Source organism: Triticum urartu, chromosome 4A (assembly GCF_056163025.1).
Source record: "Triticum urartu cultivar PI428250 chromosome 4A, HENAU_Tu73, whole genome shotgun sequence".
NCBI classification, from domain to species: domain Eukaryota; kingdom Viridiplantae; phylum Streptophyta; class Magnoliopsida; order Poales; family Poaceae; genus Triticum; species Triticum urartu.
In genome coordinates this window covers 317455451-317469360 of record NC_141876.1, presented here as the reverse complement: position 1 = coordinate 317469360, position 13910 = coordinate 317455451, and the positions used below count along the sequence as shown (strand labels likewise).

Here is a 13910-nt window from a genome sequence, read left to right as displayed (position 1 = left end):
GGCGGATAAGAAGGATGGCAAAGTGAACAAATGTATATTTGATATACATTATTGATGTGAAATTTACTAGTGTTCATAGTAACCCCAGGGTATTTGATACCGGTTTAGTTGCTATGATTAGTAACTCGAAAGAGGAGTTACAAAAGGAACAGAGACTAGTTGAGGGCGAGGTAAAATACACTGACAAGCAACCATCACATCCCTCTATCTTTTTTGCATTTCATCTATCCGCATTTACTATGTCCAGTTCATCTCGCACACTCGATCCCTAGCTACTAATCCTAGTATCCCTAGCAACTACTCCTAGTATCCCTAGCTACTACTCCTAGTATCCCTAGCTACAACTCCTAGTGCCCATTCTTTTGGTGGCTTAAAAAATAAGCCGTCTCTTCCCCATCTTTTCCCATAAGACTAGTCACTGTGGAGATTAACATAAGGCGCCTCACTCATTTATTTGGGCTTTTAAACCACTACCTCCATCTTGGTTTATTAGTTACCATTGTAGTTTGTGCTAAATTTTGACCAAATATTTAACTAATAAAATGTTAGTGCATGTCAAGGACAGTTATATAATTTTGGGTGACATGCATAAACATTTCATTAGTTAAATTTATGGTCTAAATTTGACACAGATTACAATGGGGACCAATAAACCAGGACGGAGGTAGTAGTTATGGGATTACGAATCTAGAAGGCTAAAAGAACTGGCCCCCGGTACTCCTAGTAGTAGTACTCAAGTTGGAATTCAATTTGCACGACACAACTTGTTAGTCAAAAAATTCGATACAGGGTGTAGGAAGCGGTTTGGGAATTTGCATGCCTTCTTGTCCAGTGAGATACTCCGTACAAAGTATGATAGAGACATAACCACATAGAAGGAAGCTAAACGTAAGCAATCAAACGAGCATTTTTGCATTTCTTTTGCATTGAATCGTTTCACAAGCTTGACTAGTGTTGTTTTTCTACTTTTACAAAAACCACATCGTAATGTTAAAACATGCATTTGCACGTACATAAGTAATAGTAGTAGCACAATATGCAAGCATATATATAGAGAGAGACGTGTAGTGCAATATATAGTGAAGTTTGTGCTATATGCACGTACTTCCAAAATGCGTACGGATACACAAGGTTTCCAAACATTTCCTTTTGCATACTTGATTAAGGACGCTAATAATTCCCGAATGTTCGAGATTTATCATTTGCGTCCAAAAACTAATGAGATCGCCTTACGAAACTAAATTATTCCAAATAAAAGCCACGGCGCTCGCAGGAGCGCTCGTAGCGCGCCATGAGTACCCTGGTGTGCGGCCGTTTCCCAGCGTGCTGACTCAACGCCTCTTCCTCAGCCTCGCAACTCGCGAGGTGTTGATTGCCGGCTTGCCGGCGGGCGAGCGTGATCTCACTGGCAACTCGCGAGGTGTTGATTGCCGGCTTGCCGGCGGGCGAGCGTGATCTCACTGGTGTGGTGATCCGGCGCCGACAGGTACTCCTCCTCGCTGGAAGCATGCAACCGATCCACGTAACGCCAAGCGTAGATGAGGCATTTGGGCCCGACTGCACTCCGGGCAGAGGCGTGGGCGTCCTCCGCCACCCTCACGGCCCTCGCACGAGCCTTCTACCAAAGAGCCAATTGCCTAACTCTCTCGGACGCAGCATAGGCTTGCCAGGCAGCATGCCTCGTGGCGCGCTGCTCTTCCTCGGCCTTCTTCTTCGCCTCTATTTTGGCGCGCTCTGCCGGAGGCAAAGCCTCCCACAAGGCGACATCCATTTCTTTCCAAAGCTCCTTAAGGCTAGGGGGCTCGAAGGGCGGCGCGACGTTCTCCTCGTAGCGGGGAGCCGACGCGTCCTCCGACGCGCGTGCTGGCGAGACTGGGAACACCGACGCGTCCTCCTCGACTAGTGGCGGCAAGGAATGGAATGACGACGGGTGACCGTCCGCGCGGTGCAGTGAGGGGCGCCTAGGGCTTGGGAGGGGCGATGCCATGGTGGTCGACATGAGAGGGAGGGGGAGGAGATAGCGATGAACGTGAGTGTTCTTCCGAATGTCATGGGAGGCGCAGTATTTATAGCGAGCAATAGCACACCTACGTTAGATATGGACTGAGCTTCAGTGACTTAACTGCAGGTGCAGTTGCGTCACTAACATGTGGCCCAAATGCCTGTTGGGCCCACATGTCAGTGACCCAATGCACCTGCAGTTAAGTAACTAGAGCAATGTCCCGTAAGATATGTTGCGTGATTAATGTAACAGCAATGTGGGCATATTTTTTGGAGTAAATTACGGGGGAGGGAAGGGGTGGAAATATTGCTCGTCACAACGGATTGGACGAGCGTGGGGGGAGGAGAGTCATGCATGCAAATTTTTTCCACACGGGGTGGAGTGGTGGGACTACCAGAGGGAGAAGGAGAGTCAAGCAGGCAGATTGTTTTCACACATGGAGAGGAAAATTTTTGGAGATGAATGGGCTTCCGGCAAGTATGAGGAACCGTGCATAATAAGTCAACTTGCATGTCGGGCTAGGTATAGTATCAAGTCATTAAAAACATACACGCCCCACACATGTTCAGATTTCAAGGTGCACTAAATTATTGCATGTGATGATTAAGGCTAGCCATAGTGGTGGTATAATATGGTATCTTAGCTGGTATCATGCACATGGGAATAGCAAACATGCTGATGTGGCCAAGAATTAAAGAAGAGAGGGAGTTATAGTAACATAGATAGATACCGTATCATGTTAAAATACTATGCTACTTTGTGTCATGCATAGAACTATAAAGGTAGTCCCGTATCATACACTAGTATCATGCACATGATACTAGTATATGATACTTTCTACTATGAGTAGCCTAAAGAGAATATTAACTAATCTCTACTCTACTCTTATAAAAAGCAGAGTTGGGGATGATGGTGTGCCTGCCATCCTGCAATATAGGTTGTCCGATCTATATCTAACGTATAGGAAGGAAACTATGACAATTTACCCGCACTCCTCTCCACATTTGCAGATAAGGCCTTCCCTTGTTCATCCTTTTCTCCTGCAAGATAAACTACTCATACAAATGCATCTTGATGTTCCATGCAATGCACGGGCATCTTGCTAGTGCATGTAAAAATCTTTGTCATTTACTAGTGTTCATGCATGCATGCAATGCGATAATGCATTGGTAAACACATTTTTTGTGAAGAACGAGAACATTAACTGAGTACATTTGCAGACTACAAAAACTATTCCACCACCTCTATCTTTGTAAGAGTAGGTGAAAATTTTGAATCGAGCCCTTTAAACTAGAAGGGAGTTAGTAGTAGTACTCTAATAGCTAACCTTGTTGTGATGAATATTTAGGACATGGCACACACCTGGACTAAGGAACTAGTCTGCACCGTGCATATAAGTTTTGTCTGAAGTCAATGTACCTCTACTTTGACCAAACTTATAGAAAATGTATCAACATTCACAATGTCAAATCAATATTTTTATACTCATTATGAAATGTAGTTTCATAAAATATATATTTGGTATTGTAGATATTGATATTTTTAGTATAAATTTGGTCAAAAAAATTTCAATCTTTAACTTGACACAAATCTTACACGGAGTAAAAAGTACCGGAGGAAGTATCATGCATGTGGACTAGGCAGAAAAATTGCTCATTTATAACTGTCCGAAGTCTCAAAGGGCGCGACCGCGCAAGGGAGGCGAAGGTCGTGGGAGGCGCGACGGTTGATGGAATTAAGTGAAGTTACATCCACGTGCAGACATGGCATGCGAACACGCAGAAGCTATACCGTCAGGCCTACGATATGGGTCTAGTAGACATGACATCTAGTGGGTCCCACATAGTACTCGAGAACTCTTTGGGGGCATGGAGCCGTTTATCCACCGGGCAAGCCAACCACCCCACGCCGTTCACACGCCCTACTCGTCCTCATCTTCTACCTTACAATAATTCGCTCCCAGTCGTCCCGTCCTTTCACATTACACCATTTCAACTTCTCCTAACCCGCCTCCAAAATCCATGCCCTCCCAAATCTCCATGATCACCTCTAAGTACCAGGTTAGAATCATCACCAGCGATGAGTTCATCATCATCTACACCCGTAGATCCGCGACTGTGGAAGCATGCCTTGCTCGCTTCCTACGCATGTTCCAAAGTTCAAAGGATAAGTGGGTCATTGGGCTAGATGTTGAGTACACCACAGTCCTGGAAAGCGAGAAGCTTCTAAAGGAGGCAGAGAAGAAGAAGCACACTGTGATCCAGGTTTGCATACATAACGTGTGCTTGGTCTGCCACGTATGCCAAGCCAACATTAGGTGCCAGGAATTGGAGTTCTTCCTCAAGGACAAAAGAGTGAAATTCGTTAATGTAGACTTTACGAACGATAGGATAGTCCTGGGTCGAATAGGCCTCGTTGTAGGCCACCTCTTTGATCTCCAGAAGGCAAACCTGGTGTCATCCTCTCAGCCTTCAATGCTGACCCTGGCGGCAGCCATGATTGATCCTTCGTATGCTCAACGAAAGAAACCTCACCAGGAGTTTCATCGTGCATGGGAGTTGAAGACAATAGATGAAGATCACATCCTGTATGCAGCAACGGATGCCTACCTTTCTTGAAATATCTACAAGGGTTGGATGAAGAAGCAGAGCCCAGTGTCCGGTTCAAGCAAAGAATTTTCAGCGAAGAGGAAGAGGGACGAGGACGAAGTTGAAAACGTGGACTCAGACTTCGAGTAAGGTGGCAGTGTCAGCGCTCATGCTAGTTCTACTGCAATGTTAAGCGGACTAGTTGCTTAGTTTTATTCCAGGGGTGTGTTGTGCTGAGCCCCCAACAGAACTATGTTTATGTTCTTCCTCGTTATTTGAACTCATACATACAGTAGTACTAGTATGTCTTACCACTTTTCTTCTTATAGTTGGTACTACTGCTCGTATCTTCGCGTTCCTACTGTACTTAATATGTACTAGTAGTATAATTTGGGTTAGTCGAATTGTAAAAGAAGTTTGATGGAGCGAAGGAAGAAGACGGCAGAGAAGCTACCCCAGTATCTATATTAGGGTGGCAGGGTGCCCATGATCTATCTTATGAGTGTCGGGTGTGGAATGCAGTTCGCCGGAAAAAAATGTTTTTTTGGGGTTAAAGATGGCGGGGGTGGGGGGAGCATGGCGATGTCAGGTGGTTCATGGAAGGGCGGGGCGACGACAGGCGGTTAGGCATGTGGCGGGATGGCGGCTCGATGCCTGAGAGAGAAGATGAATAGTGCATCAATTACAAAGGTTGAAGAAGCCCTTCTGGGCGTCCATGTTGCATCCAACAGCTCACAACAGTCGACTGACCCAAATTGTTCCTTCAGATTGCAGGATCCACGTGGCATTTAAGGTCTCGAACGTAGATTCCGCATCCGCACCCGGTTTGCGGGCTCGACGCGGGTGTGACCTGCTTCTACCGGGACAACCACGCGCGCCTCCTCCGCACGGGTGGAGACAATAATGACACGCTAGCTACTCCTTGCCGATGTGCTGGAGCATGCGCTCGTCCTCCTCTTTGTACGCCGCGGGCATAGACGTGGCTCCACCAGCTACTCGCGTGCTTGGCAGCGCGATGGCATCGGGGGGAGGGACTGCAGACGACATGAGCGGGCGAGCCTTCGGCTTCATGGCACAAGGATGGCGGGGACACGGCGGTGATGGATGAGAGATGGTCGGCCGGAGCAGGCGGGCGCCGGCATGCGCAACTGCGGCGGTGGCGTATTGATGAGCCCGCGCATGGGAGCTTAGTTTAGTTTTATATAGGGTTGGTCAAACTTAAAAGAACACCGTACTAGTACACGTAAACATTAGACTAAGGCAGCGCTTATACTACCATATTAGTTAGCACATCATCAATACAAAATCCTATGCAAGCGCGTGCACCGTGGCCGCGTGGTCGATCGAATGGTGCGTCACCATGTCGCGCTCGAAGGACATCCACCGAACCTTTTTGTGTGTGTGAAAACAATCCCCCAATATTGCTCTACTTTTTTTTCCTGGAAAGGTTCTTTATGCAACAATATTTCCATATATTTGAATTTAGCTACAGTTCATGCTTATTTGGATTTGGATGTTCTAGGTGCGCCCTAGTTTTTTAAATACTGTTTCTGTGTGTGACTGAGAGAGAACGCATGTATGTGTCCATATGTGTGTTGTGGCGGAAGGGCAATGTGGAACGTTGTGCGTGCGATAGAGACACAAAGAGGTGTGAATGTGCAGATGATCATGCATGAGTGAGACATAGAGAGATGTCAATACGTTGTGTATACATGAGAGAACGGTCTTCTATTTGTACTTGTGTGTGTGTGCGAGAGAGAGACAGAGAGGATCATCCATAACACAACAACCATCTCTCTCGATTCGTCATTCCCTCGCACAATCGGATGTAACACATGCGTCAACACACACATTTTGACACCCTCACCCGACCCCTACCCACCTCAAGGCCCGCACATCGCTCTCTATCTCGCACACACAATCTCTGCGTGAAAACCCTATTTAGCATGTAGCTTTCCGTCACATGCAGACACATTCTGTCCATAGGTTTGATTTCTCTCAATATCTGACACACACACACATACACTACACACACACACTCCCCCCTCCCCGAGCTCACAATTCATCCCCATCCAAGGACCACACTCGCTTGTGCTTCTCTGCGCCCCAGCATGCACACCACCTCAATCTTCAAAGAGGGCATCGAGGAGATCGATCATGGTGACCACACTGCACTAGAGAATGCAGGGCCATTTGGAAGCAGGATGATGTGACAACGGCTGACTGACTCCTCCCCCCTCTCTCTCCCTTAATCCACGAGATCCTTACCCTCTCATCCATGTTTTTCCAGCTCTCTCATCAAACCCGTTGTCTCTTCTCCTTCCACATGTACAAAATCCGAATGCACATGCATCTCACGTATATTACATGTCTCCATCTTTCTCATAGACCTAACTTCTTCCTCTATATATCTATCTATCTATCTATCTATCTATCTATCTATCTATCGATCGATCTATATGTCTATCTATCTATCTATCTATCTATCTATCTATCTATCTATCTATCTATCTATCTATCTGTCTATCTCTCTATCTGTCTGTCTGTCTATCTATCTATCTATCTATCTATCTTTCTCTCTCTCTCATTAGGTTTGTCTCCTACTCTCTCGCCCACATGCATACAATCTTTCCCTCCCTATCTACTCCATCTTCGCGAGCTCTCTCTACACGTTTCATTCACACACTGAGACGTGTTCAAAATGTTACTTTTATAATGGATCATGTAGAGTTATGGTTGGTTTTGTTGCATCCTACAAAGTAATAACTATGATATGCATTTAGATTTTCATTTGACTCGGATTATGTAAGTTTGAGCATATTGTGAAGTACTATAGACCTCGTATACATCTTGGAATTCAACAATGATTCTAACTATTGAATTGTATAAACCATTACATTCGAAGTCAGTAGCCTAATATATTTATTTTACAATTACAACAAATGATTAATTCCACTACAAACCAAGAAAACAAATGTGTACTCCCTCCGTTTTTATTTAAGGCCAGGTATTAGCATTGGTCAAAGTCAAGTTTTGTAAACTCTCACAAAGTTCATAACAAAGAATATTAACATATACAATAACAAATAAATACCATTATATTCATTATTGAATGTACTTTCACATCATACATATTTATTATGGTAAATGTTTATATTTTTCTATAAATTTGGTCAAATTTTAGGAAGTTTGACTTTGATCAAACCTAATATGTAGAGTTAATAGAAACAGAGGGAGTAATAGTAGTTACTAGTACTACTAACTACTAGTACTACTCGCTAGTTGCTTAGCCCAATCACCCAACATGCCAAACAGGGAGTTCAGTGTTACAAAATTTTGAGATCGGCAGGAAAATCTTCCGCGACCCTGATTCGAGCAGTGTGAAGTTACCATCATACCCTTTGGAATAGGCCTACAAATGATGGTTGGTAGGGGGCTGTTTTGGTAAATTCAGCTTCATGCTACCCAGCCAACCCCACCTCGGCACCCAGAGTAGTACACCTCAATACCCCCCATTTTCTATCCCCACCACAAAATAGACTTCTCCACGGCACCGCGGCCTTTGTGTTCCTCCCTTTCTACATCGGCACACTCGTCCACTGCAGCGCATCTGCCTCATCAATGATGTCGTACGCTGCACTAGAGCCGGTCCACCGTCGTCATCGTACACGGAGCCTCTTCCACGGCACCGCCTTCCATGGTCTTAGATCTTCTCTCTGGAAGCTGACACCAAGCGCAAAAGCACCACCGCCGTGGACAATGAACTGACTCTCGTTGCCGGCCATAATGCACATAGGCCGCCGTGACCATCCTACTCCTCCTCGATTGGTAATGTGTGTATTGAATCTCTTAGGAGTACATATGCATTTCCAATTTTTTCATACCTACCCTTCAAATTTCCTGGTTGCTATTGTTCCCGTAAAAGTAATTGGTTATAGCTTGCATTGTCCAATAGAATATCACCTTATAATTGTGAGTCGCTCCTGTATTGCGCTATGCTTGTGTAGGTTCTTCATCTACAACCAGTAGTGTGACAAATGATGGAAAGTTTTTTAGAACTAGCAAGATGCCCATGCGTTGCACGGAACATCAAGATACATTTGTATGAGTAGTTTGTCTTGTGGGAGATAAGAATGAAGGAGGTAAGGCCTTATCTATAAATGTGGAGAGAGGTGCGGGTATCTTTTGTAAATTTGTAATAGTTTGCTTTCTATCCGTTAGCTATAGATCGGACAATCTATATTACAAGATGGCAGGCACACCATCATCACCAACTCGGTTTTTATAAGAGTATATATATATATATATATATATATATATATATATATATATATATATATATATATATATTACTAGGAAAATTGCCCGTGCATTGCAACGAGGAACACGCTATTAAAACTTTGTCATGGTGTGAAAACATGCATAAAAATGAAAGGATTATACTCCCTCCGTTCCAAAATAAGTGTCTTAACTTTATACTAAATTTAATAGAAAGTTGTACTAAGGTTGAGACACTTATTTTGGGACGGATGGAGTATGTGTTTTTACTTCCTCGTTGTATCTGGATTGATGCCTTTTTTATTATTGTGTACAATGACATGAAAGTGTACATACCATTGCCTAATATCATATCCGCCTTAGGAGTATTGTACATTATATTTTTCATCTATATATTTTCTGTAAGAAGTAAGATCATGGTTCGAATAAAGTTGTTCGCGCTACCATTGCTCGTCATATAATCTCAAAATAATATATGCATAATCGGACTCGCCAAGATAAAGACGAGATGTTGTATTTTATGATGTTATGTTTTCTACACATGCAATGGTAGTTTCCTAGGAAAATAATCTCAGTAAAACAACTGAAATAAAAATGAAGGATATTTTATCGGGATCTGATATGAACGTCAATAAAAATAGACGAGACCACTATCAATTACACACACACACACATATGGAATTGTGCTCGATTTTTACTCAACATGGCAAAACAAAAATTCTGCAAATGAATGATAATTAACGAACTGTTATTAGGGTTGAAATGCGATTGCCATGTGATTTGAGTATTTCCTCCTAATTTTACTTTTCTGTCGATCATCTGGAAGAAAGACTGCTATATGTTTCTAGTGATTTGGTTAGAACTTGAATTCCATGTTATATGCAGCACTACATGATTGCCTTAACACCCTTTTTTAAGAGTACATGTGCTAATCTGATAATCTAGATCAGAAATATGCTAATGTTGGAACCAAAATATGCAAACGAACGTAAATTACAATATATACATTGAAGATAAGTACTAAAAACACAATTCCATAATGGTGCTAGCTGACTTGTATTATTCTTGTAGCATAATACTGCTACTGCTTGCTTGTTTGATTAACTACAGGGCCAGTTTTTTGATTTCACTTGAGAAAGTAAGTGAATCTTCTTCTGATGCTTGATACCACCTTTTGTGTTCATCATGCACTGTGATTTTTTTCTAGTTCAGTATAAACTAAACTGAAGCTATCAGTTAAATGTGAGACCGATCAAAATGGCTAACAAAATGATGCCAATTTAAGCATTTGCAAACATCTAGCATGTTGCAACTAATTTTCTCGGCTCTCTTTTTCTGAGCTGCAGGTTGACTCCCAAACAAAGCAAAGGATAAAATAAAAAAACATGTAAGAACCAGGATCGAACCCGGAACTCCCCCCTGCAGCCGTTGAGGCACAAGTCATTGTGCTACACAAACGCTTTTGGCATACAAGGGACTTCCACTTTTAATAAACTAAAGCCAGTGGCGATTTGAGAAGGGAAAAAATGAATCGTTTTTTTCACTTACCGGTGGCAAGGGGGTAATTATTAGCAACTACGGGGGTAATTCTTATGACGGACGACAGAAACCCAATTCTCTTTATTTTTTTTGACTGGGAACCCAATTCTCTTTATTATTAGGTAAAGATAATATATAAGAGTATTTTATATTTTATAAGAGTAGTAAAGATAGTAGATATATATAATGTATATATAAGAGATATATACGATATAAGAAGTAGTGATAAATATAAATATATAATAAATATAATATATATATATATATATAATATAAGAGTAGAGAAGAGAGTAGGGATAGCAGGGACGTTGGGGAAGGATCGCGCGCGGGAACAAGCGGCCGGGGCATCTGGTGCACTTTAGAAAATCCAACGCCCTCCCACCGCTCTATGCCTCGCCACCGCTCTCTCCCCACTCTTTCTCGCCTCGCTGCTGCTGCGCCACCATGCCGCCGCGCCGCCGAGAAACTTGGGGTTACCGCGGCGTCTGCGCGCATCCCTCCAGCGGTTTCTCCGCCGAGATCCGGTTCTGCGAGGTGCGCCTTGGCTTCGACACTTTCAACATCGCCCACGAGGCCGCCCACACGTATGACACAGCGCCGTTGCACCTCCGGCGGCCTCGTAGGGAGATGAACTTCCCCAACGTGCGGACGAGGGAGCGGGCGCAGGAGCTCGCGCCTCTGCCGCGGCTTATCACCGACGAGGATCGTCGCGACAACCAGAGGCGGGAGCACCATCTCGGCATCACCAAGATGGACGAGGAAGCCATGGCGCTATGGCACCAACGCTTCCCGATAAGGGAGGAATATGTTTGGTTTCAAGATTCAAGAAGTGGTATATCTCTATCTACTCTTATAAAAACATAGTTGGTGATGATGGTGTGCCTAGCATCCTGCAATATAGGTCGTCTGATTTATATCTGACGGATAGGAAGAAACTACGGCAATTTTGCAAAAAGATACCCACACCCCTCTCCACATTTTCAAATAAGGCCTTCCCTTGTTCATCCTTTTCTCCCACAAGATAAACTACTCATACAAATGCATCTTGATGTTCCATGCAACGCATGGGCATCTTGCTAGTTGTTGCAAAAAGCCCATGTGTGTGTCAGAGAGAGGGGGAGAGGAGGAGGATGGAGTGCGTGTGTGACAAAGACACATAGGCTGTGTGTACGAGAGGTATCACCATAAAATCAGGTCATAGTGTGTGTGTGTGCACGATCGAGAGGGCGTGTCTCAAGAAGGGACGAAAAATCTACATATACAAGGAGCGCGAGAGAGACATGTATGAGATAGAGTGGAAGCAAGAGTGTGCGGGTGTATAAACCTATCCGGAGGCTAGTCGATCAATGTTTGTGATAGAAATACGAGTCGGGGGTGCAAAATCAAGAGTTTTGTGTGTGTGTGTGAGAGAGACGATAGTCAGGAAGGGGAGTGAAAGCAGGAGTTGTGCGTGTGAGAGAGAGAAGGGGGGGAGAGTTTGTCTGATCGATAAACGAATGAATAATGTCAGTTTTATAACTGAGATGAAGACGAAAAGGAGACTGCAACAAATGTTGTGTGTGCGGGAGAGAGTAATTTTAGTGGTAGGAGTCATATATAAAGAGATATAGGGTGCGTGAGAGAGCCCTAGAGAGAAACACAAAGTGAAAGACGAGTGAGAGTGTGTGTGTGGCGGTGAAAAAGAAAGCTTAGGTACCCAGTGACACCAGAGCACGATAGAGACATGAGAGATAATGAAAAACATGTAATGTATAATGATAGGGAGAATGCGACACTTCTCAAGGGAAATGCCGAGAGACCATGATTGCAAAAATAGGAGAAACATGAAGCGAGTGTGCGGGTGAGCTCGAGAAAAGAGTGATAGCTACATGAACGAGCATGCGAGCGAGATGGGCGTGAAAGGAGATTCAAATATTTAGTTGCGTGTATAGAAAATGTCAACATAAAAGGGATTCAAATATTTGAATTTGAGATGATGATACATGTAATTCATACTCGAACCAAAATTGATCTATCAAACATGCATACTCATATGAATTCACGCACATCTATGTTATTTAATATGTAGATATTACTGATCCATACATTTTAGTAGAACATAATTTGGTTTAAATTTTTTGAATTCAACCTTATGATTTTGAGATCATTGTCTTTGTAAATCATATTATATATATAAAGGAGCAGAATTCTTTGTTGTGATTTTGAAAGTATATATAAAAAAATGATATATATAGAATTTTATTCCAATCAAAAATGGATCCTGCCCGAACAAAAATAGAATACAAACTGGATTCAAATTGAGTTGGCATGGTAAACGTGCACTCTTTCTTTGCAAAAATTTGAATGAAGTTGGGTAAGTTGCAGTAACCGCCCGAAACCAAAATCTGCGAGATGGAAATTACTGCCCATCCCTGACACGCAAAGCCTATCGGCTCGATTTCTATAGGTTTCGATAGGGGTAGGTTTGTAATTTCACTCAAACGTGACATAACCGCCCCTCTCGGATTCATACATGATGGGCGCCAAAACACAGTGTCTCCTCGGCCGAAATCGCCTCCCTCCCCGATTCATACACGGTGGGTGCCAAAACAAACTCTCGTCGGCCGGAATCTCCATCGGCAAATATTCGGTGTATGCGAGATTATCGTCCTATCCCCAACCGACTAATATTGCCGCGATGTAGAAAATTTTAAACGAGGGCTAACTTTGTAAATTTCGTCACATTTGAGACAAGCGCGCCCTGAAGACATGGTTCCCACCTTCCTCTCTCCCTCCATTTCCCCATTCGTACTCCGTGGGCTCGAAAACACCCTCTCCACCCCATCCTCATCCATCCGCCACCCCATCAACCGCTGTCCTCCTCCACCATGCCGGAGTTGTTACCACGCCGCTGCCATCCATTACAAGAGATCGACTTCTCTCGCTTCATCCACGGCTTCGTCCACCTTGCCGGTGCCACTCCTATGACCATCTCGTTCACCGTGCCGGGATATTTCCCCCGCCGCCACCGTCTGCCCTCCTAGATCTGCTTCCACGCCGTCGACAGCCATCGCTACCGCAACACCATCAAATTCTCAGAAGATGCATACACGACACCACACCAGAGGCGGCACTCTTTCGTATCTGCTCAACTTATTTATCGCAGCAAGAAAATAGATCGCCACTGCTTTACTCTGATTTCTTGTCCATCACTTAGGATCTTACTTGTTAGTTGAAAGCAAACATTGGTTGCGAAGTTGCCTTTGTCCGGCTTGCACCTTTAGCTCTGCCATGGCACGCTCAACACTATACTCGCAATGCTTATAGTTTTCCCCTTTTATATTCCACACTAGTTAAATGATAGTAGACTAAATTTCAAAATTGGGTCAATCGATTTTTGAGAGCTCGCCAGAGTTCGGCGGTGGGAAGGAAGGGGCTCGGGTGGGGACGGTGGTTGTAGGGGGCGATGGCATGGTGGTGGTGGGGCCTCGCCAAATGAAGAAAACTCGACGTGGGTGGAGGCG

General features: G+C 44.0%; 1 protein-coding gene across 1 annotated transcript; it reads left to right on the top strand.

The window, feature by feature from the left end:
- Nucleotides 1-10851: 10851 nt before the first annotated feature.
- Nucleotides 10852-11271, top strand: LOC147975699 (ethylene-responsive transcription factor 3-like). The gene has a single exon (XM_087520544.1). The coding sequence runs from the start codon at nucleotides 10852-10854 to the stop codon at nucleotides 11269-11271; it is 420 nt and encodes a 139-aa protein (XP_087376670.1).
- Nucleotides 11272-13910: the final 2639 nt, after the last annotated feature.